At 41.7% G+C, this 22,552-nt stretch overlaps 1 protein-coding gene across 3 annotated transcripts; it reads right to left on the bottom strand.

Moving 5' to 3' along the window:
• Positions 1-1,980: 1,980 nt before the first annotated feature.
• LOC110975510 (adenosine deaminase-like) lies at positions 1,981-21,127 on the bottom strand. Of its 3 annotated transcripts, XM_087130313.1 has the most exons (10): positions 20,957-21,125; positions 19,663-19,740; positions 15,684-15,766; positions 14,910-15,032; positions 14,540-14,793; positions 13,870-14,003; positions 11,357-11,500; positions 10,510-10,607; positions 8,580-8,709; positions 1,981-3,769 (listed from the first exon to the last, which is right to left on the bottom strand). In XM_087130313.1, exons 3-10 carry the CDS (start codon positions 15,716-15,718, stop codon positions 3,677-3,679), a joined length of 1,011 nt encoding a protein of 336 aa, XP_086986439.1. In that variant the 5' UTR covers positions 15,719-15,766; positions 19,663-19,740; positions 20,957-21,125; the 3' UTR covers positions 1,981-3,676. The 3 variants fall into 3 exon arrangements, with proteins under 3 accessions (XP_086986439.1, XP_086986437.1, XP_086986438.1); XM_087130311.1 differs by lacking the exon at positions 15,684-15,766 and having other exon boundaries at positions 19,663-19,724; positions 20,957-21,127; XM_087130312.1 differs by lacking the exon at positions 20,957-21,125 and having other exon boundaries at positions 15,684-16,158; positions 19,663-19,711.
• Positions 21,128-22,552: the final 1,425 nt, after the last annotated feature.

The following is a 22,552-nucleotide window of genomic DNA, read 5'->3' as shown; positions in this document are numbered from 1 at the left end:
GGACAATATCGGCTTAGTTGTAACAAAATCAAAGTGTTTCGTTTCTAGGCACACAGTTACCGTAATGCAATTCTTGTGGAGCTGACAATAGCAAAACCTCATTCGGACTTTAACCCTCCGACATTGGCACACTGGGTTGATTAACTTGGGGATTTTGCGTCGTTCAATTAAATTGTAAGTAGGCTAAACGTAATTAATCAACAGTATGATTTAAAATATAATACTGTATTACTCATAAATGATTTTGTCTTTAAATTCATTGTTTACTTGGACCCCACATACATTTCTGAAAAGTAGTCACATCATCTGGGGATATCTTTACGTGTTACCCAGCAATAATATCAGGGTCGAGTAGGCCTACAGCACTTACAAATGTGGGAAAAGGGGCGCCAAACTGAAGGTGAACTCCAAAAACGAGCGGACATTTAATGATAATTTTCGTCTTTAGTATTATTAACTGACCAGTTGAGTACAAAAGAAAAAAAATGGGAGAAATTGAGTCTGTCCCCAAGGGGGGCTCCACCTCTGGATCCACTGCAGAGGAGACAAAGCCCACTCCTGAAACACAGCCACTGACCTGCAGTGCTATCAATTCAGTCTGGCCAATTTTACAAGGCACTCGTAAAATAAACTTCGGTGCAGATAGATAACGTTGCTTTGGTAAGTAGATCAAAGGTAAGTGTGGAATCACAAAAAATTCCGGCTCGTTTCACGTGGGAGGCAATATTCCGTGACCAGTGGCACGCCCAGAATCTGTCCGGGAAGGGGGGGGCCTCAAACTCGAATTTACCTCCATAATGCCCAAGCCCCCTTTCCGGTTGCACTAAAGGGGACAGGGATTTGAGCTTGTGGTTAAAGATGCAGGAGTATAATGTATGTTTGTTTTTCTAAAGAGAAGAAAAGAAGAAAGAAAAATCTCTTGGGTGGGGTGGGTGGGGGAGGACGTTGAGCCCCGCCCTTTGGGTACGCAACTGTCCATAACTAACTTCTTGGCAATGACATTTCAATTTTCAGGTTTGCAATGTTTCCCTTTTGTAATATTCCATGAAATCCACACAAGTACGTCCTGTTTCTTTCGAATTAACTTTCTTGAAAATATGCTAGAGTCACTTATGGTGCATGCAAAAGTAACGGGAGGATAAAACGCTCATGGATTTTTTAGTATATGCATTTTGTTTTACTCTTTTCGAGTTCCCATTTTTGACTGAACGAACTTTTTGTTGAGAGTTGTTGCTCTATTTACACTTTAATTGTTCATTTTATGGGCTGGAACGTTCTTGAGGGCGTAGAGAAATGCTCCGTGCAAACTCGACAGAGTGTCTGTAAGGAGCTTCATTCCAACCGTCCTGTCAATATGAATTCAGGGAGTGATTTCTTAAGCCTTGGCAATCGAGGGGGTATGTGTTATCTTTATATCTCGATCTCCGCGGTCAAGAGCAGTGATTGATGCATAGACAAGGCAACTGGTTTCTTACGAAGGAAAAATACTTTAATTGGGAAACTTGGTCCATTACCTCAATTTGTGCCTCTCACGTCAAGTCTTACAATAGGGCAGAAAGATTTTTAATAAAAAAAGTCTAATGCTGCTGATTGCATGGTCGATGACAAAACACTAGACCATATTGCGTTATGTCCACTGCGGCAGTCCAGCGTGCGTCATGACGCTACCGCCGAAGCTTTTGCTCGCTAGGCTCCACGGTGATCTCAAGTTGCCCATGCAAGGCTTTCATCACCCATGAGCTTTTCAAATGGTCGTTTGAATTCTGTGTGTTTTCTGTTAAATTCTTGGCTGAATTTTTACTTTGAAATTTTTGTAATGGATTGAAACACCCCAATTGAAAAAGTCTTTGAAACCCTTATGCCTCTCAATAAGTTCCAAAGTAGCCTATCAAGAATTTTGTGAATGGCTTTGTAACGAATGAAAAGTCAAAGACCAGAAATCTAACGCAGAAGAAAGATCTCCTTGTAATAAGAAACCTGTAAAATGGCCTACGACAAAGATTAAGCAGGCCAGGTAATGAAACAAAACTTTATTAGTTTGTAAGCAACGCACATATGGTATTAATTAGAGTCATGTTGCAGCAGACAAGTTTAGTTTGATTTCACCACTGTTGACAAACACTGATACCTTGGAAAACTCTACAAAAATACTCAAAAAGATTTTTTTGAATGATTCAGTCTAAACCCATTGAGTTCATATTTAAATAACTGTAAAGCCAAAAGGATAATCTTAATCTATATGAGCGTACACCTGTGTGGGTGATGTTAACCTCGATTGATCGTGTGGCTTCGCACATCTCTGTTCGTAGCCTAACCACAATTTATCAATACAAAAAATCACATTTTTGTAAACAATAACTTTTCTACTTTCTACTATTTTCTACTATACAGACCGTCTTGTGTAGTTTTAGTTAAATCTGTTACGTTTTTTGCAAGAGTGCTCTAAAGAGGATGTCACAAACATTCTACACATTATTCCCTACAAAAGCTCGAGGTGTCGTAAATGACAGGCAAACAGGAGATACCTGACTAGCTGCTGAGTTCTTAACCATCTCTTTTTATCGATAATAATTCTGTTCAGCGGCTTTAACGTAAGGGAATTTGTCATTGAAATGGTCCGAAAACAATCCAAATCTCAACACCTCCTCTCATACACTGGAAATGACATTTAGTACATCGAACAACACACGCCGTCACTACAAATCCATCATCCACCTCATCAGAGTCGCTTTTGGGCACAGATGTATGCTATTACACAGTACTAACAGCTATAATGAAGCTGAGGTTCGGAACTACGACGCCTACCAGTAATATATAGCAGTTTACATTATGAACATCATCAAGCCAACATCGATATTGATGAAAACATTAGTTTTCATCTGCTTTTTGTAAAGAAAACTAAACTTTGAAAATTTGGAAAAGAAACTGGCGGAGTCATCAGAAATAAAATAACTGAAGATGGCCCACAACTTTAAAAACATTAGCTGGAAATTATTGTTGCAGACATGGCGTTGTAATCAAGCAAATAGACATCAGAATATTAAAACTTGGACCCATGAGATAAAGTTTTAGTAAGAATTTACATTTTCAAATGTTTGCAATGATGATATAGAAATGATTGAATATCCCTTCTTGGTCAATCTTATTATAATGAGTGCCCCTATTAACATATTCCATGTTTTCCCAATGAATGACGTCGCTATTTCTGAAATGTCATTCCAGGAAGCAGTTGTTCATTTTGGGTGCTGTTCGTGCTCACCGAAACTATTTTGTGAGGAAGCTTTGTCAAATGGCCTGCTGTCCCATATACTAAAGGAACAACAAATCGAAAAAAACAAACAAATAAAGACAGAACAAAACTCAAAATTCTGGCAAACTGTGGTGAAATTATAGCTTAAAGCACTTAAAGCATAAGAACGGAAATTTGCATTGGCATAAAAATCAAAAGGGTACCAAAATGCCTTTAAAACTGGTACAATAAAAATCAAAATAAGGTACAGTGGAACCAAACAGTAAAGGACAATGAAATGCATTTATCTTTTGTAGTTGCTGCTAATCCGATTATTTTGTTATTGTCCCGACATCACGAACTGCGGCTAAACTGCTGGATTAGTCAAGAACTTTTCCCATGCTGTATCAAATTGCTTGATCTGAATCAAATAACCTTGGATCTGAATCAATCAGTGACATGGTAGGCTGACCTCAACTGCTGAATTAGCTCAAGTTTTTCTTGCTTCGGCAGGAAGGATGCATGCGCTGCATTCAACGTCTGTAAAAGTAATCGAAACAAAAAGAAGCTGTTTAAATCCATCAACGGAGCTAGTGTTAGCGAGAATATAGAACTCTTCAGATAAATACTTTGTATAATGATGCTGAACCGACCCGGTGTAAGATTTCGAATATTACGTGAACACAAATTCAACCCACTTAGAAGCAAAGAAGTACGATAATATTTATTAAAATATCTAACCGTCCAAAAGGTATTTTTTCAACTACTTGAAATTTGTTACAAAAATGTAATTGAGCTGGTATAATGTCATAGCATACATAGCATGGGCAGGTTGTAATTGACATGAGGATCTATTTAAAGGCATGTTCGTCAGGTGGTGAATTGAAATTTCTTTTCGTTTCCCTTTTTCGTGTTGATTATTGGGTGGTTTACATCTTAATTAAACACCCAGCTTTAGAGTACCGCCACTGTTTGTACACAGTAAATGGACGCATCTGCCAAAGGTGGTAGTAGCCAATCACATTGCCGGACTTGTTTTTACGTCGTTCATACCTGTATCATAATGAGCGAGTCTACAAGCCTGACTACTTTAATTGGTGGACATTCCGATCTTCCAAAGATTGGAGCGAACAGCGGGGAAAGTATTTCATCGTAATGATGTGTAAGAGGATCCGTTTTTGAATCCTCTCAATGCATTCAAGATGTGCTACTAGTGTTGTATCGTCTGCTAAGAGCAGTTCCAGAAAGCACTTTGGTAGGCAAGGTTGAAGAGGCCGCTGTCACTTCTGGTGTGGAGATGGATCCCACCCTCTTACCTGGTGAATGTGAATGATAGCAGTAAACAGAGTAGGCGCCAAAACGCATCCCTGCTTGATTCTGCTCGATTGGAAATGAGTCAGAGGTGAATCCGTCATACTGATTAGACGATACCTTTCCCATCCCCAAGGAAAGAAACAATCAGGGTGAGAGGTTTGGGAGGACAACCGATCTTCTCCAGGAGGTGAAGAGGTCTTCTCTGTTGAATAAATAGAAAGCCTTGGTGAGGTTGATGAAAGCGATGTAGAGCTGCTGTCTGTGTTCTCGACACTTCTTCTGTAGCTGTCTCCGCGAGAAGATCATGCCATTGGTGGATCTCTTCGCTCTGAATCCGCACTGGGCCTCTGGATAGACACGTTGCAGTCTGCACAGGACCACTTGACCAAAGTTTTGCCAACAATACGGAGGAGTGATACACCCGATTGCAATCGCTCCAGACACCCTTGTTCTAGTATAAGGTGATGATATTGGCGTCCCACATGTCCTGCGGTATAGCGCCTTCTTACCAGCAATGTTTACTGGTCAGCTTGATGACTTCTGGAGGAATGCCGTCATTTCCTGGGGCTTTGTCGCAGGCTAAGGACTCAATGGTCTTTCTAAGTTCGTCAATAGAAGGCGGATGGCATCTTCAGTGACGGGGTTCTTCCTTGAGTACAGCTCTTGATAATGCTCAACCAATCTCTCCATCTGTTTGCAGCGATCTGTGATGACATCCTTGGATGATGACTTTAGAAGGACAATCTTGGACACACGTTGACCAAAAGTCTTCTTCATGCCTTCGTATAGCTCTGATAGTCGTTGACACATCTCCGAGCAATACACCTTGTCTTCCTAGCTCTCTTGAGCGCTGCAAGTGCTCTGAAAGATGTATCTTGTAGTTCAGCAGCGCTGATCTCTTGGCTGTAATCGCTGGATCGAGTTCGGGCAGTCTGGCTTCAAACCAGCCTGGGTTTTCCTATTTTTCTTGCCATGTGTCCAAAACCGTTGAAATTTTTTTTTAAAGTCCAAATTCCACGACTACTTATCATATCCTACCCCTGAACATGCTGAAAAACCTGGTTTAGTCACTTTACAGCCAGGGCCTCCCCTAGCCAGAAAAAATGAAAAGAAAAAAAAAACCAGACGGCCTTGAGCCAGCTCCAGGCAATTCCCATAGGACTGTGTGCTAAGTGGTCCCTTGTGCACAATCTGATGGGTTGTTTACAAAACAGTGCCTGGGGCAGGTAGTGGAATGTTCTTTATCAGTGACAGCTGTCTGGAACTTGTCAGAGGCCTCTGTCGGCTGTCTCTGAAGTGTTATTTTTGTTGGGGGTGTTTTGGTGGTGGTATGGCTTGCCTGGAGCGTGGCAAGGCCCCCCCCTTCAAATCCGGATAGCCTGGGAAAACGGCCCCCCACGGCACTGTGATGTACTTTTGATGGGTTTTGGTGGTTTGTAAGATCTGTAGAGGCTAGGGACAACCACTGAAGCATTAATATACCTTCAGGACGGACTCAGGGCTCTGCAAACCTAGAAAATGAAACGGACTCAACGGAATAGTCCGCTCCAGCCACCGTGTGAGTTTAAATAGGGAACGCGTCCCAGGGTTTTAAGCGCCTCTTCAATGGCACTGACAAAGTGCACACGCAGCTCTGGGATAGGGGTCTTCGCAGCGTTGATACGTGCGAGCCCTTTCTGTTTAGAGCGGCGGGTTTACTCGAGTTGAAGGTGCACCTTGCTGCCTGCAAGGGAATGGTCTGTGTCGCAGTCCGCGCTGCGGTAACTGCGCGTGCTGAGAGCAATTAATGGCTAGACTTGATCAAGGCGTTGGGCGATGATTTTGACAACCGCGGCCGTTAGGCCTGCTGTACGTTCGTGGCGGAAATACTGCACGGTGTGATGCGCAATACCCGCCGCTGCAGCAGGTTCGCTTTTAACACGTACGGTACATTGCACAGTACGTCGGGCCATCATGCTTTGCAAGTGACATCCGATTCCCAGTGAAGCTGTTACCCAACTCTCACCTTATGGCCATGGACAGATGACGCACTTACGTACGTGGGGTTATGTACATGTATATGCACACGTGTCTGCGGTGATTCGGTTTGTATTACGGCGGTGGCATAGCCGTCGTAAGTCTGTGTACAGGGATCCGTTGGGGTCGGCCGTTGTACCGTACTAGGGTGGCAGCTCGTTTGCCATGGTTTGCGTGCCCTGGATCTCTGCCGGGGTTTAACGGCCGCGTAAACCGCCTTGGACAAGGCTACAAATGGCGCTTACCTCGGGTATTATCCGACTTAACTCCATCTGAGAAGTCACGCAATTGTTTCCATCGCTTCATTATTTTGCACGAATGAAGCGTCTTCGTTTTGTAGAAAGTGAGCTTACAAGCAGTTCGTTAAGCAAGGCCTTAATCTATTCCTTGGTACAAAAATTGAGGACATACTACTACTCAGGTGCACGATGCCGTTACGTATTGTACTGTGATTTAAATTTCCAGCCACGCTCACGGTAACCTCCATCATTTGGTGTGTATATGCCACTGGACGTATGGCCATAACATGAAACAGCGATAATGATTTTGTTTTGGCTGCATAGAGACGCTGATGATGATTACTTACTGATACCATTAGCTCGTCGCCCAGTGCCAGACATTAAAACACAGTATTCTGTTTGTATGATTTCTTATTTACAACGTGCTTCCAAAAGATTCCAAATTCAAAATACAAAATAAAATTAGAGGTTTCAGTAGTCAGATTTTTAACGTTAGAACTTGTTGAAGTAAATATTCAATATCTTCTGATCCCTAATACCTGGAAAAGTTTAAAAGGAAAGAAGAATCTGCTCATGGCAAATTGCAACAAGTTTCTACTATATTCCATGACTTTATTTCTCTGGACTGTCGTGGAAATTACTAGCATGGCTAGCAAATTAACTCCAAGATGCCGAGTTCTCTAATCAGACAATATGTAAACAGCTGAGGTATACCTATGCGCATTAATGGGCTATACAATATTAATTTCCCCTGCAGCATTACTGCCAGCAAGGAGCACCAGACTCATTCACTTAAACTTCTTAAATCCCGTTAGGGGCTTAAAAATGGCGCTCTTTCATACGTTTTAGATATATTGTAGTGTGTTTGTGTTGCAGTTGCATAAAAACTATTGTATGTCTGTGCATGTAAAACTTGATTGAACAAAATGTATTAAAATTGGAAGTTGGCGATGTAATTATTGTTAGTGTCTATTTTGCCCTAAAATGTACCACTCCATGTAAAGTAGTCAGTACGAATGAATGGATGGAATCAATATTGTCCGAAACAATGGAAAGGTATCACTCCATTCATGCAAAATAATGGAGCGGCGAAACAATAACGTGACGTCAGGGGTGGAAGTTTATCGACCTGATTTGCATAGAGAAATGACGTTCATCGCTTTGTCGTGGATGGTCTTTTGTCTTTTTTCCTCAATTTGTTTCCTATGGGAAAATATCAGTTTTGAGAGCCTGTTTAATTCCAGGCCAAATTTGTAACCTTGAAGATTTATTTTATTCAAGGGAAAAACGTTCGCCTCAACACATTGTTCACCTTGAGCCAATTACTTGGCACTGATTTTACTGTATGCAAAAGCCTCGTTTATTAACTGCGGTGATATAGTAGGACCGATGGCCACGAAAAAATATTTCACATCTTAAAAACACGGGCGATGTATTCGAGAAAACGTTTATTTTAAGGATTAAAGAACATGTAAATTAGTTATACATGTACATTACAACGGTACAGTTTTAATTTATATAATGGGTTTTGCCCTTACCCAACGTATATATTAATAAACACTGTATGCTCAGTGCTTGTCCGAGAGCTTGCAAGAAAAGGTCATAAGTTTACTTGGGTGGGACTCGAACCCACGACCTCATGCTGTCCTGCTGACGTCTTAACCACTCGACCACCGAGCTCGCTGGGGTCGGCTGGCCGGTCCGAGTCAGGTGAAGCAGCGGGTACCGCGAACTATTTTTAAGATGTATTTTTACATCTACAGTTTACACGCACTACATACCACTTGTATTGCCTGCTCATCAGACAGTCCACAGAACTTCTTTGCAATCTCAAACTCATCATTGATGGTATTCCCAAAGACCGTCGGGTCGTCTGTGTTCAATGAAAAGTTGATGTTGTCCTTGATAAACCTAAGTCAACGACAAGTGAACATGTTGTTATTGACACTGGACTGGATACTAAATGAAAAGTCGTAACAGAGTCGTGTACAGAGTACCGAAGTGAATACGTCACGCGCACAATTAGTGTGTAAAAGGCATTAGAGCCAGAACCAGCGCGTGAATCAACACGTGCGCGTACTCTATTTGTTTGTACCGCACTTTCTGGTTCACAATGACGTCACACTTCGGTACTCTATTATCTGTCAGGTTTACATAAGTATACCAACTCTGCGCTGTGGACATAATTATTGGCTGAAAAATATGAAAGGGCTGCGTAGCATCGTGATCAGAATATAGATAAAAATATAATATATAATCAGTGCTCTGAATTATGTAAGTGCCGAGCTTTCGGTAACTGAGTACCTTCGTCAGGGCAAGCAGATTCACTTCTAAATGAACACAGAAACATCCATGTTCATTCCACCTGGATGTAGCGTTCCAGCTTCGAAAATGACGCGCCTCCAGTTCCTTACGCTGTACATCGGATGATGCTTTCCGTAGGATGCAGACGCTTACGTCACCGAGGGAATGTGGCGGCGCACAAAAGTGCTGCGCAACAGTGAAACCAGGTGTTTGTTGGCGCACACTGCGCAAATGTTCCGCAAAGCGGTCACCAAGGCGACGCTTGGTTTCTCCGATGAACAGTTTACCACAGCGACGACTTGTAATGCAATAAACCACATTACTTGTAATGCATGTATGATCCCCGCGTATTCTGTAGTTACCGCAGGGGCCGACGACCAACGGGCTGTTAACTATGTAGGGGCAAGTGTTACATCTGGGGCGCTGACAAGGGGAATTGCTGCCTGCTTTTGACGGCGAGACAGAATCTAACCGGTAACGTACAACCATGTCCCCGACAGACCGATCGCACCTAAACGCGCAAATCGGGGGTTCGGTGAAAATGGAAGCTGTGGCCGCATCATTTCCGAGTATACGAAAACGTTTAAGAAGAACATTAGGTACTGGGATGTTTCGAGGGTGGTATGTGAGTACGAGGGGGACGCGATCACTTTGCTTGGCCCCGATGGGTTTCAGAGCCGTTTCGCGCGGGATTGAAGATACGGCGTTGAAGGCAGCGTCTGTGATAGCCGGAGGGTAACCGCGCTGATGAAAGAAACCTAGCATTTCCTTCCCACGCGCAGAGAACTCCGCATCCCTACTACAAATCCTACGCAGCTTCCATTTTCACCGAACAGGGAGCTGGGCGGCGAGCAAAAATTTACCCACTTCAATTAACGCCCTCTATTGTGTCTGCCTTAATTCAAAACGATGGGTGTGTGTGAGTTTGTTTCTGCATTCAATTGGGGACCCTGAACAATAGAGGACAATAAGGTCCCCGATTGACAGAGGGTCCCCGATTGACAACTGTGTACAAAACATATGGGTGGCCTTCTAAAAAAGTTAAAGTACAAACAAAAGAGGAACAATAGGGGGTCCCCAGTTGCAGGCAAATACACACTTCTGTGTGTGGGGGTGATCAAACGGACCATCCCGGACTAGTTTGGAATATATTCCCTTCTGGGATTTACCATGACCACCACTAAAAGGCATTAGCAGAAAGAATTGCATTGGAACGATAACCCTGAAAGTATTCGCTGATCTTTTCATCTGAGTGGAATGTAACAGGAATGGGCATTTCACTACTCCAATGGGCCCACCATCCTTTTGCGTCAAGAAATATTAAGATAATATTATATATTACTATCTATAAAAAGCTGTGTTATTCATTGACGAAATCAACACGTTCTTAACAAAAACGATGATAACCTGACACAAGGATGTTTTGTGAAGTCCGAGTCACATGACCCAGTGTAGACGCTGGATGTTGGGCAGATTTCAAGGTGGATGCCTTTATCTTTAACCATCTGAAAAAAAGATAGAAGTATATTCTCTCCTTGATATTTTTGAGCTTCTATATGTTTTCTGACCTTTTTCCTACTGGTATTTAGAAACGGCCACAATTCTAACGTACAGCGGTCATTCGCTTATGTAGACATCTAAGTAAAAGCAAGACAGAATATGTCACCGGGAAAGTGATTTTCCTGGTCATGGGCACAGAACGAGGAAACGCTCATACACTAACACTCATATAAATTCGCATAAAAGGCGACTTTTTTAATTACAACGATCATTTATGCTTATTTTAAACATGTATATAAATACTACATTAAGCAGCAAAACGCCTGTAGTATCTTAACTCTCTGTTCCGAGTCCAGCATTCAGCTCTATAAGTTCCAACAGGCCTTACCGAAGTAACTTGTCCAAAAACATTTATATCATGATTCGTTAACTGTTGGAAACTTTCACAATATGCAACTTCTCACAGTTCTCAAAGGAAACGCATTTGGTATTCTGACACTTGCATGGTCTAGCCTTGTTAATCACATACGCAAACTTGTCACAGTGCCGATTTCGTACCCTTAACACCAGTCTAGTTTGTTCACTCATCTGTGTCAATAACACCACAAGCTGTATACCACTGCAAAGAGGGCACTCTGCCCTTTCTACAGATATATTTCCCTTTCCCATATATAAAGTAGTTTTGCTTTACAGTAATTTTTTATCTCGGTATACATTTTATGTGGAAACCCTGTATATGACATTGACGATCTACCTGATAGATATCATCATCTTCCAGGACGTGGTAGCCATGTCCTATTCTCTCAGCTTTCAGTTCTTCTATGGCAATCTTCACATTGCCGGCTGGTCCACTTTCACCAGCATGTACAGTGCGATGAACGCCGCAACGTTCAGCCTCCTATAGGAATGATTAAAGCAGTAGAAATCTTTTAGAAATGCCAAACCAAAAGGAACAACTTCCAAACATTCGACCATATTAGTGCTCAACAGCATTGTCTGCTAATTGTATTGTAAAATCTCACTGCCGAGCCCAATATCTACCAAGGGCGACAGCAGCTTCACTGGGAACTTACAAGAAACTCTCTCTCTCGTGTCCTCATACGGGGCGCTAGTATGAATACAGGCAATGCGCAACAGTGTGCCTCCACGAGTTTGCGACGCGTTGGAAAAGGTCGACAGATTTCTTGTACTGTGATTGGTCAACGTGTTGCAAACTCTTGGAGGCGCACTATTGTGAAACGCCTGTATTGATCGTCAGATTCGTCAGTACATAATGGCTGAGTTCGGGCGGCTTGTTCCCATATGTTCACGAACAGTTCGATTTGTTGTTCGTAGGTCGGCCGCTCGCACGCCGGGAAGAAACACGCAACATGGCGGCGTCCATGTACGTTACTCGAGAGTTAAGTTTTGGATGGGTTGAATTCTTTTCTATATAAACAGGAACATTCATTTCTGTGTTTGGGAAAATAATGTATGTTAATGTTGCAAAACTATCCATTGTCTACATGGTCTATGGCTTTGGAAGCCACCTCTCCACTTTTGCAGCTGTTTAAAAATCAAAATCTCACGAGTTTTTCCGTGTGTTTCTGTAAAACCCTGACGAGGAGGTGATGTGTGATCCTGTTACGAGAACAGTGTTCTTGAGTCGTGCTCCCGCCGTTCGAGCGCGAGAACAAGAAACCCGTGTCAAGAACAGACCATCCGAACTCGACCAATGACTCCCGAGGCGCAAGGCGTGAACGCATTATACGCCAGTGCGCATATCTTATCACGCGTCTGATGAAATGTTATAGGGACTACATGCTGAATTAGGAACCCAACTCATTTTCCTGTATGGGGGTTATGCACGGCAGCCGTCTTCCCGCTCAATGCTTTTGTTATGGGGTATGGTTATAAAGCGGACAGGCAAGCGTCGTGTTTGTGAGTTTGAACCTCAGGTTTGTGAGTTTGAACGTCGTGTATGTGAGTTTGAACGTCGTGAGTGAGTTATGTGACGTGACATAGGGCGCTAGACACTAGGTGCGGTGCGAAGTTATAGATGGCGCTCTGCCCAGTAACAAGGGCAGATGTTAGCCGCGCATAGCTGTGTGTTAAGGAAGCGCGGCGCATAGGCTCCGCCTTGCGCATGATCACACGTAGCGCGCGCGCGTAGGCTAGGCGTAGTTGCTGCAGCGGCCGGCTCGCAAAGCTATGTAAGGGGCGCACAGTCAAGGTTTAGTCGTCCGGAGTCAAGGGCTGACCCTGAGGTAAGGGTCGAGAATCCTGTGAAAGGGTTAAAGTCACCTAGCCTAGTCTGACTGTGCCTAAGTCCCGAGTGGTGCGTGTGTCGTTGAAGGGCTCGGTAGTATGAGGGGCTAATTTGTGGTGCGGTACAGTTCCTGATTGGAGCTTGCGGTCAATGTAAGGGCGGATGTTCTCTCGTGATGTGAGTTAACTTGCGTACAGCGCAGCTCTGACAAGAAGTCCCGTAGACTTGCTAAAGTATCCGTATAGAACAAAAACACTGACCGGGAAAATGGCTGCCGTGTTTAACCCCCGGGTGTTGGGATGGGGTAGAGCCTGCTTCAAAAAGCACCGTTTCATACACAACAAGTCACGAAGCGAACATCGGAGATAAGCGGGAATTCGATCGAATCATTAGCTTCAATATTCCAAATAATTATACAAAATCCGCAGATTTTATCTTACATGTATCTAGATCATGGAGTCATAGGCACGGTTTTGTGTGAGTTTCCTCACCGTCATCAGGGATCGATATAGCAAATAAGGCCTAGGCTATACGTTAAAGTGCTACTGGCGTTCAGATCAACTCCCGCGCTGTTTTCGTGCTATTGCCCTACACATTTCGGGTGATTCACAATAGTGCGCCTCCAAGAGTTTGCAACGCATTGGCCAATCCCAATGCGCGAAATCTGTCGACCAAGCACGCGTTTGTAAATGGACAGATTTCACGCGTTGTGATTGGCCAACGTGTTGCAAACTCTTGGAGGCGCACTATTGTGGATTGCCCGTATTAAGTTTGGCACGCCTGCAACAAGGCGTCTAGTCTTGGCCTAATACACTGGTAAGGCATCCTTTACAGACCGTTTATTCGTTACTGATAGCAGTGTCACATAATGATAATGAGGTACGCATCTGCTTTAATTTGTATGCCATGATAAGAGCGCTTATGCAGTTTTTGAATAGCTGGGAATTACCTTTATAAAACTTGGGACATTTAACCTCAAGTTTACACTTTGCAAGTAGGGAAAGGGATTACCCACTTACTTGGAAAACCCGGATTATTTCATGGTGATATTCTTCACCTTCTGTTTCATCTTTACCGCCGCAGTCGGCAATATCAATGGCAACAACGAACTTGCTGAATTTCTGGCATAGCTGAAGACATTCCAAGGCCCACGCTGAATACGAAATGAAGTGTCATTGTCAAACATGTACATTATTTTTACCATGAACAGAAAGAATAAGTTTTAAACTTGTTTAATGCTGACATACAATCAAACATCTGAACCCCTCCTCCTACAATTACAACCAAAACAGCCACCTGTCAAAATTTTGATACTATACACGCATGGTTTACGAATCACACATACAAGTCTCGATCAGGAACTACAGACATAGGTACAGGATATCGATATGAGGCTCGCTGATATCATATATTTTGAAATCACGATTCATGATTCAGAATGATCATCAACTCCGAAAATGTGATATGAGTCGCTGATATCAACAACTTTGAAACACGACACAAGGTGAGCAAATTCGATAACGCAAACAAAAGTAATTTTTTTAAGCCAAATCAAGGCTGAAAAGGACTCTACTTGTCAATCTGTACCTTGCAATATAACTCAGGTCACTTCATCTGATAAGAGACTATTGATATGCCTTTTCCTTTTGCGAGGGTGAGGTTTGCGGAAAAACAGAAAAGAAAACTTGCCAGGGGTCTCTCTGGCAGTGCATATGATAAGACGCGCTTTGACGTTGAAGTCTTTTTGTCCTTGTTCTATTCCCTCCACGATGCTACGCATCACGTCGTGAGTCGATAACGCTTTCTCTTTCACATGGCCACTCTCCGGATCCGAGTAGACCAAAAGATGCGGGCTAAATCGAGCCTCAAAGTAGACGACACCTTCCTTGGCTTTGTCCTCGCAAATTTCGTAAGAAATTCGGCGAAGAGCTTCTTTATCACCGCTAAGAGGATGGAAACAAAAGGCGATTATTTAGTAACATTGCGAATCTGTCATGAATCTGTTCGTTGCACAAATGAATACAAACTTATTGTAGTGATATAAAGAAAAATCACTCACATCAGAGGAGGTAAAAAAATCTTGAACGTGTCCAAAAACTTAGGAAGGGTTCCCATTTCAAAGTTCCGTATAGAACTTGTCATCTCTTTAGCGTTTGATCCTGGTACGTTGATTCCACGCTTCCTGGATGGGACAAAACTTACCAATTTATATCAATCTTTCTAATATAGTATCAGCTAAAAAAATGTAGCAGTCAACCAGTCCCTTGTCTACTACTTTGCTCGTAGCCATCGCCCTATCTATTAGGCAAGCTTAGCAACCGATGTAAAGAAAACCACACACTACTGGAAAGACTTGAACTGGACAGAGCGCTTGAATTGAAAAGGCACAAGTTGATGTTTGCGTGAATTGTATGGTTCTGCATTGAAGTATTCAAATCGTTCAAGTGCATCGACGTTTGGCAATTTAAAGGGTATTGTTCATGAATCAGCTGGTCTGAACATTTTCCAATGGGAGTCGAGTGGTTCCTCTTTGCTCTATCGAACCCTAGAGCACCTTAAGTGCATTTCAATACTGATGCATGTAATCTTGAGTGAAAGCAGAAAAAGATATGGGTCTTTGTTTTAACATTTTCGATAGCTCTTGATGTAGCAGCTAGACGGTCACGTTTCTAAATCAGGAATAATTCCTCACCGTTTCCGAATATTTTCGAAACCTGCCGACATTTGCTGAACTCATTTCGTTAATACTCAGGAACAGACAGGTAATATCTGCAAATATTTGTTGTGCATAAAGTTATTGTCTTTACTGATTTCCTCACGGTTGACCACGTACAAATTCTGTCCATCTGGGCAACCACCTCGGGTCATTAGAATTCACTGCCGTGAAGGGAAGCTTGCCGTTGTGGGCTCAGCCAGCTGGCAATACATGAGATATCGATACGGAACAGGATTGTAAAGTTAACAAAATGACAAGTTGAAGTTAGCCTTTTGATCAAGCACACATATTCGTTCTTGACATACTTTTATCATTAAATTCACACAGAAGAGTTCCTTCTACAGACGTGTTCCTTTTACTTACCAAACGATTTTGATACTTGGTATAACTAGTATAAGTCTTTGCTTCGACGTAGAGCCGTCATCATCCTACGCACCGTTTTGTGCGAAACTCCGCTGGCGCATGGCACACAGATAATCAAGTAGGCCTACGCAAGTGCAGCGCTTGTGTGACCAGCTAGCTGCTGGGCCGAACATCAGAACGATGTGTATCATCGCACAGTTAGTTGAGGGCAAAGGTTACTGTGCACAAACTCTCATAAAAACGATAAATATTCAAAAATTAATAAGAAATCAATGAATGAGGCAATGACAACGTAACTTTGCAAACAGGAATTTGGGCCAACTGTCTACGTACCCAAGAATTTCATGTTGATCGGAGTTTGTCTAGTATGTACAATAAGGCCCCCCAAAAGTCTCCGGTTTCTGGTCACCGCGCGCGTTGCCGTAGACCTGCGCGTTGCCAAAATAAAGATTTTTTTTTTTATTTTTCACAAACCGATTTCCAAAAGACGCGAAACTTACATGATCGGCAGGAATTCTGCTACCGCATAATTTGAACGTGTTTTTGATCGGTGATTGAGTAATATGTACGGTGAAGGAATCCCATAAGGCCTCTACATATTTCAGTCGGGCACTCTGATCAGATGACGTCATTCATGTACCTTTACACGTAGGCCGTGTCCAAATCAGTTGGCTGCGGCTTGATATCATGCATGATTCTACGGAAACTAGCCGTGGATGCTGCCAAATACTCGGTGTAGTTTCCGGCCGCGCCAATTGATTCGGACCCGGGCCCAAGTACGTCTGTGAACCAGACAAACCAAGTTGTCTTGGGTCCTGCGTAAGTATACAAATTTAAAACGCTTTTGAGTAACAAACCATGAGGGGCCAGCCTATTTCAGTGTCGGTGAGGCAGTGGCCTTACATACGCATGCAGTGCATGCAGTGGCGATGGACATGCATCGCGCCATGACAACCATACATGTAACAACTTGTGCATCGTTGAGAGTCTCTTGCTAAGAACAACGGTATTTTAGAGTGAGAGGATATTTTATTTTCTGAGCTGATTCCCCCCCATATGTTAAATGCAACTTGTTACTTACAAATAAAACAGAAAACAGTGTGCACAGTATATCATTTTACCTCATGAGAATTTTATTTTCATTTTGACTCTGGAGCTGAACTGTTTTCATTCATTTTTTTATGGGCTATTTGACATGCAACTTGTTTCCTCTAAAATAAAGTAGAAAACAATGTGCAAAGAATGTCATATACTACTAACTCATGAGAATTTCATTTAAAACCAGAACCTAGAATTAAACATTTATTTTTCGCATATGATTTTTCATGGTTGTGCTACTGTATTCAAGCTCACTCTTGCCAAGATTAGAAGCTTCTTTTTGAGTGAGATGACTGAAATCATTGCCTCTCGTCATATTTTATGGTCTTTTTTTATTATTTCAAAGTTGTTAATTCACACTTCTTGAATTAACAATGCCATGCGCTCTAAAGTACACGTATTTGTGCATGTACATCACTTCTAAGGAAAAAAGAAGAAAAACAACCGCCTCACCGCACCACTTTGAGACTAAACCGATGACCAGCCAGAAACCAGAGTCTTTTTCTGGCCTAAAATCGTATTTGTGATGATGTCATCATGACGCCGACACATTTTCCAAATAACTCAAACATCTACTTTGCCAACCCGAGGTATTACAAAAATAATTTTGGAAACAAATTGTTTTGTTCAGGAAATACGTTGAGGAGAAGGTTAGAAACGAAAAAATTACAAAACTCGCAAGAAATCATCATGACATCATCCCAATCATCTATAACACGTCTTGTTTTGTATTTCTACCAAGATTTACTCAGATCAGACTTATGGTTCTGGAGTTATAAGCTTCTAAAGAATTCAACCTTGATGGCTTGTCACGAGAAAAGTGATCGTCGCTTATGTGCCAAGTCTGAAGTGCAAAGTGGGTAGAAAATTGGTGCATGTAAAAGTCCGGAAATAACGGTTATTGTGAAAAATAATTTTTTTGTCTTAATTGTAGTGAAATTTCCTCCTGGGTTGTTCAAGTTTTTCAAACAAAGTTTGATTACCAAGAACATGTCTTCCTAGAATCTAACCGATACAAACGATTGTATTTTGAAAAGGTTTCTCGTGAAGAAAAATGCATTTTACTGACGCGGTCATATTAGGTCAAATCGCATTGACTTGTACAGCGGGAATTGCGCAATCACGCATTTTGTAACTTCTTAACTCCCAAATTTCTCCCAAAAAAAAAAATCATGCAATGTGTCTGTGGCAATGTTTATGGATATAACTGAGGCAAAACAAAGAACTAACGAGGCGACTTTGTGACCGGGTGAAAGTGTCCTATATTTCACAATCGCATCAACAGAACAAAAAGTATGCCCATTTCGCAAAATGCAAAAAAAAGAAAAAAAATTGACAAAAAGAATGTCTTTTTCGCAAAATGCGAAGAGGAAATTGCACGCGGTAATAGAAAGCAGCATGTCAGGTTACCTATTTTTAGATCATGGCATTTGCTGAGGTACATAATGAAGCTTTAAAAGGAACACTAGCTACACAAGAGCCGTAATAACTGGTAGGTATAGTAAACAATAAAGTAAAACAAATGTCGAACCAAACTAATTTTCAACCGCGACGTTTGCAAGGTCGAACCATGTTGTTTGGAAAATTCAACTACAATTTTTTGGCAGTTGAACAACGACGATTTCCAGTAGGTTTTAGAAAACTAAAATTATAACGGGAAACTTTATTAAGTAAACCAGATCTCTCAAATGTATGGAATTCCATATCTGCCGTCGCCCGTCGTGCGTCGCCCGTCATCCTTTTTTTGTCACGCTTGCGCAGTGCTGTTTTTCACTTTGGCCCTTGATACTTGTTCGATCAATCCGCCATGCCTGTCTGTCTTTCCCCGATATCCCAACAGATAACCCCCCCCCCGGAAATACAAGAGAAACTTTGAACTGAGTTATATATAATAAATTACTTACAATGTGTGATTCCGGGTACACCTACAATGAAATCTGCTGTATACTCCAAATTGGACGTAGGCACACATGTCAGAAGTCTGTTAAACAGTAATGTTACTTTGTTAGCCTATAAATTGCGCTGACATGCTCGACTACCTGTGGTCATTGGTCTGTCCATCATAGCATACACACCCACAAAAGCCAACACGTCAGACTTTCTGAAAATCAAACCAAGTAATAATTACGCCCTAAAATTCAATAGACGGTTACTTATCCACAGTACAATTGACAAGAACAATTTGCTGTCTAGTATTTGTGGATTTCAAAGTAATATTGAGAGGAAATAATGCAATGTCTGTATCGGCTGGTAGATTTCTTTATAGAATTTCATGAAAACAAGTCAGCTGATTTTTAGAGTAGGCAAGAGTGAAGTAATTGCACTGCAGGTAAGTTTGCCTAAACATTTTTGCGGAAAGAACTTGTTTCCTAAAAACACTTGGTTGAATTCTGGACGTGCGACAGACAACAGGCGACGCCCGACGGACGACGCACGACGGGCGACGGCAGATATGGAATTCCATACAGATTTCGTATAGCTCATAAATATTAGCCATATGAATTACTGGACACAGCAAGAAGTTTTCCGGACTGATTCCCATGACGAAGATAGAAATTCATATTTTGCTGATCCGTGTTTAAGTTCTAAAAATATCCCTGATCTAAGAAGGCGTACTAGTAATGAGGTAACTTACTTTGCCAAGTCCCACACAGTAGATGGTCTGACTGCGCCATCCAGATGAATGTGCAGCTCCACCTGTAACACAGTCGTCCTAAGAAGTATAAATTATTTCTCTTCAAGAGGACGTTGTTTAACAGTATAAGATTCAGCCTGTAAAGCAAAAATGCTTATCAGGAAACCAGCGAGTGGCGTACTGTGGGTTTGAGACTAAATATCTGTACAGTGATGAACTTCATGCTACGTGGACCTATGAAGATCTCTAGGGCCCATTTACACAAAGTAGCAAGCAGTATTCAGATCAATCACAAAGGGAGAACAATTAAAAAGCCCTAAATATGCCATTCGAATTCTGCATGAAAGTAATACATAATTCAGACATGCATCTGTATCATGAACACCGCCCCCGTATTGTGTCATATGGTGTCGCCCGAGCCGACCCGGCACAATGTGCGCTGGTCTATTTAATCTTTTTTTTTTACATGTACATATCGAGCAACTTTATACCGTTCTTTAGAGTAGGAAAACCGTTTTGGAATCATTTGGGGATAAAGTGTATTGAAAAGTGCACTTTATAATGTAAATAATTATTTAAATTGCCCGTGCTTTTCTGGGAAACTGCATGAGGGCTCTGTTGCTGTAATAATGCCGGCTCTGGATAATGCCATTCATTGAAGATGAGGGGCAGATGGTGTTGGGTCCCCTACATGTCCCCTTCAGAAACAAATAAAAACGTTCAAAGAATAACCATAGAAAGGTGATACTGGTCTATTTCATTTTTCATTTTTTCAAAACTGTACAAATGCCTCCAATGTATTCTCATTCACCAGAAAGGCCATTAAAGGATACGCGAATTAAACACTTCCAAATTCTTGTCCCTCCCCCAAAACAATTGTGATCCTCCCCAAATGTGGTTCTCAACTGATACAAAAATGTGCACCGTCAAGATTTGTTGCAAACATAGTATAGCGTGAACTCTTTACAGGAACTAAATCAAAATTGGCATCTTTTTACAGTTTGTTGCTCTTTGTACAAATCAGAGGGCTCCCCCAACGATCGTCCTCATGCCCATGATCATACTGCAACATAATGTAATATATTCAGAACATACTGGCTACATGTACGTGAAGAATGTTTCGCATCAGTGTAGGTACTTTTCATGTTCATGCACATTCTGACCGTACACGGTGTAGTCCTACAGTTAATCAATGAAACAGCCAGCAGCATAAAGATGAACTGCTGTCACTGGTGAGGTGTAGTAAAAGGATTAAAGTCTACAATGTTTGTTATGTTGAAATGAAGATACGAACCTTTGGAGGTAGCATGGATTTCGATTCAACCTGCATTACTAGGCACTTCAAATCACTCCACGAGATCCAAGTTGTAATAGGTCCAAATCGAAAGGCTTCTCTTATGTGCCACCCTTGTGGTAATTCGTGTACCGGTACTGCTACTGTCAGTGTCGGAATGAACTATACCCCCGATCGGAGGCCACCTTCGATATTGCAATGGTTAAAGGGGCAGTTTCGGCTAGAGTTAATTTGTATCGGCGTTCACTATGGTCTGTGGGCTTATTTATGATTTTTTGTTGGGTACTTCTTACAAACAGACAATTTTTAGTCTGCCAGACACCCTCTTATAACGAGAGACAAGACAATTAAGGGAGAGCAAAATCTGACAAAGTTTCGAAACAAATTTCCCTTATACGTGAAAACTCCACCTGTTCTATCCATGTGAGTTAAGTCGAAAGGAGTGAGTTGTCACTCTTTGGGAATGAGGAGGAAGTATCAAATCGCTGCTGTTTCCTGTTAGGATTATTATTGCACGTCTAATATAATTGCAGTGATGTGAACTTTTGTTCCGCACGCGAGGTGAGTTTTTTTCATGTGTGGCATACATGATTTAGCGACTATGCTGACGAGTTCTTTTTAGGCTTCTTACTCCCTCTGGTTTCACATCCTCTTTGAAACAAAGTTGGAACATTATGGTCTCATCTTGAGTTCTTAAAAGTGTAATTGATAGAATTATTATTCTATTCTGTCCTTAGGTCATTGTTGCTCAAGTTATAAAAACTAATGCCGGTTGTCGTAATTATTTGTCACGAATTATGGGGGGTTGTGGCAAACTTGGAAGAGCGAGCACATGAATTGTCCCTTTTTCATTCTCAATGCGTACTGTCAAAGAAGGGTTGGAGAAATATTCAATTTATGCCATTCGGGGGGTTAGTTAAGTTTAAATCACGTCATCAGCTGTTACTTTAAGAGACTTTGAACACGTTGGTTGGCGTGATAACTGTGTATTGTTTTAATGTGTTATTATAGTTCTTGACGCGCAACTTTGTGTGATGTCAAAGCCTTCGCAAACTGTGAGCGTGCCTTGTGAACTAGTTTACAGTACAGCACGTGCGCTGTCTGGAAACATCCTACACAATGCACATGTACTCTACATGTATTACAACATTATTGTTAGTACGTGCTTAAAGTGCAAATCTTCATCACGCTTTAATGGTTGATGCACCATCTTAAAGATTTATGCCTGACTTGTAAGGGTAGTTTTGTTCACATCTATTTTTTAGCCTACACCTGATTTGGCTGTTGTTCCCGTGCATAACCCGAGGACTTGTATAGCCAAAGTTATTTTGCACCAGGGTAAGATTGGGGTTCCTATATTGTAGTCATGACTGGTCGTTCATTTATTAAGGTTAGCTAATTTCATGATGGTTTTGGAGGACTGAATATAGAACAACATGTCATTTGAGTTTTATATAGTAACACATATTGTGTTTAATATTTATTTAAGCAAATGAATCTACATACCAGGATTATTTTGAATCAAATATATTTCATTGACAGGGCTGTTCTTCAGACAGAGTATGGTCTTTTTTGGTGGGATTACGGTCCTTGATG

The sequence above is a fragment of the Acanthaster planci genome, linkage group LG20 (genome assembly GCF_054643075.1).
Source record: "Acanthaster planci isolate LZ-2023a linkage group LG20, COTS_SCS, whole genome shotgun sequence".
In the NCBI taxonomy this organism is placed as follows: Eukaryota; Metazoa; Echinodermata; class Asteroidea; order Valvatida; family Acanthasteridae; genus Acanthaster; species Acanthaster planci.
The sequence above is the reverse complement of the archived record's forward strand: the minus strand, read 5'-3'. Positions and strand labels throughout refer to the sequence as shown.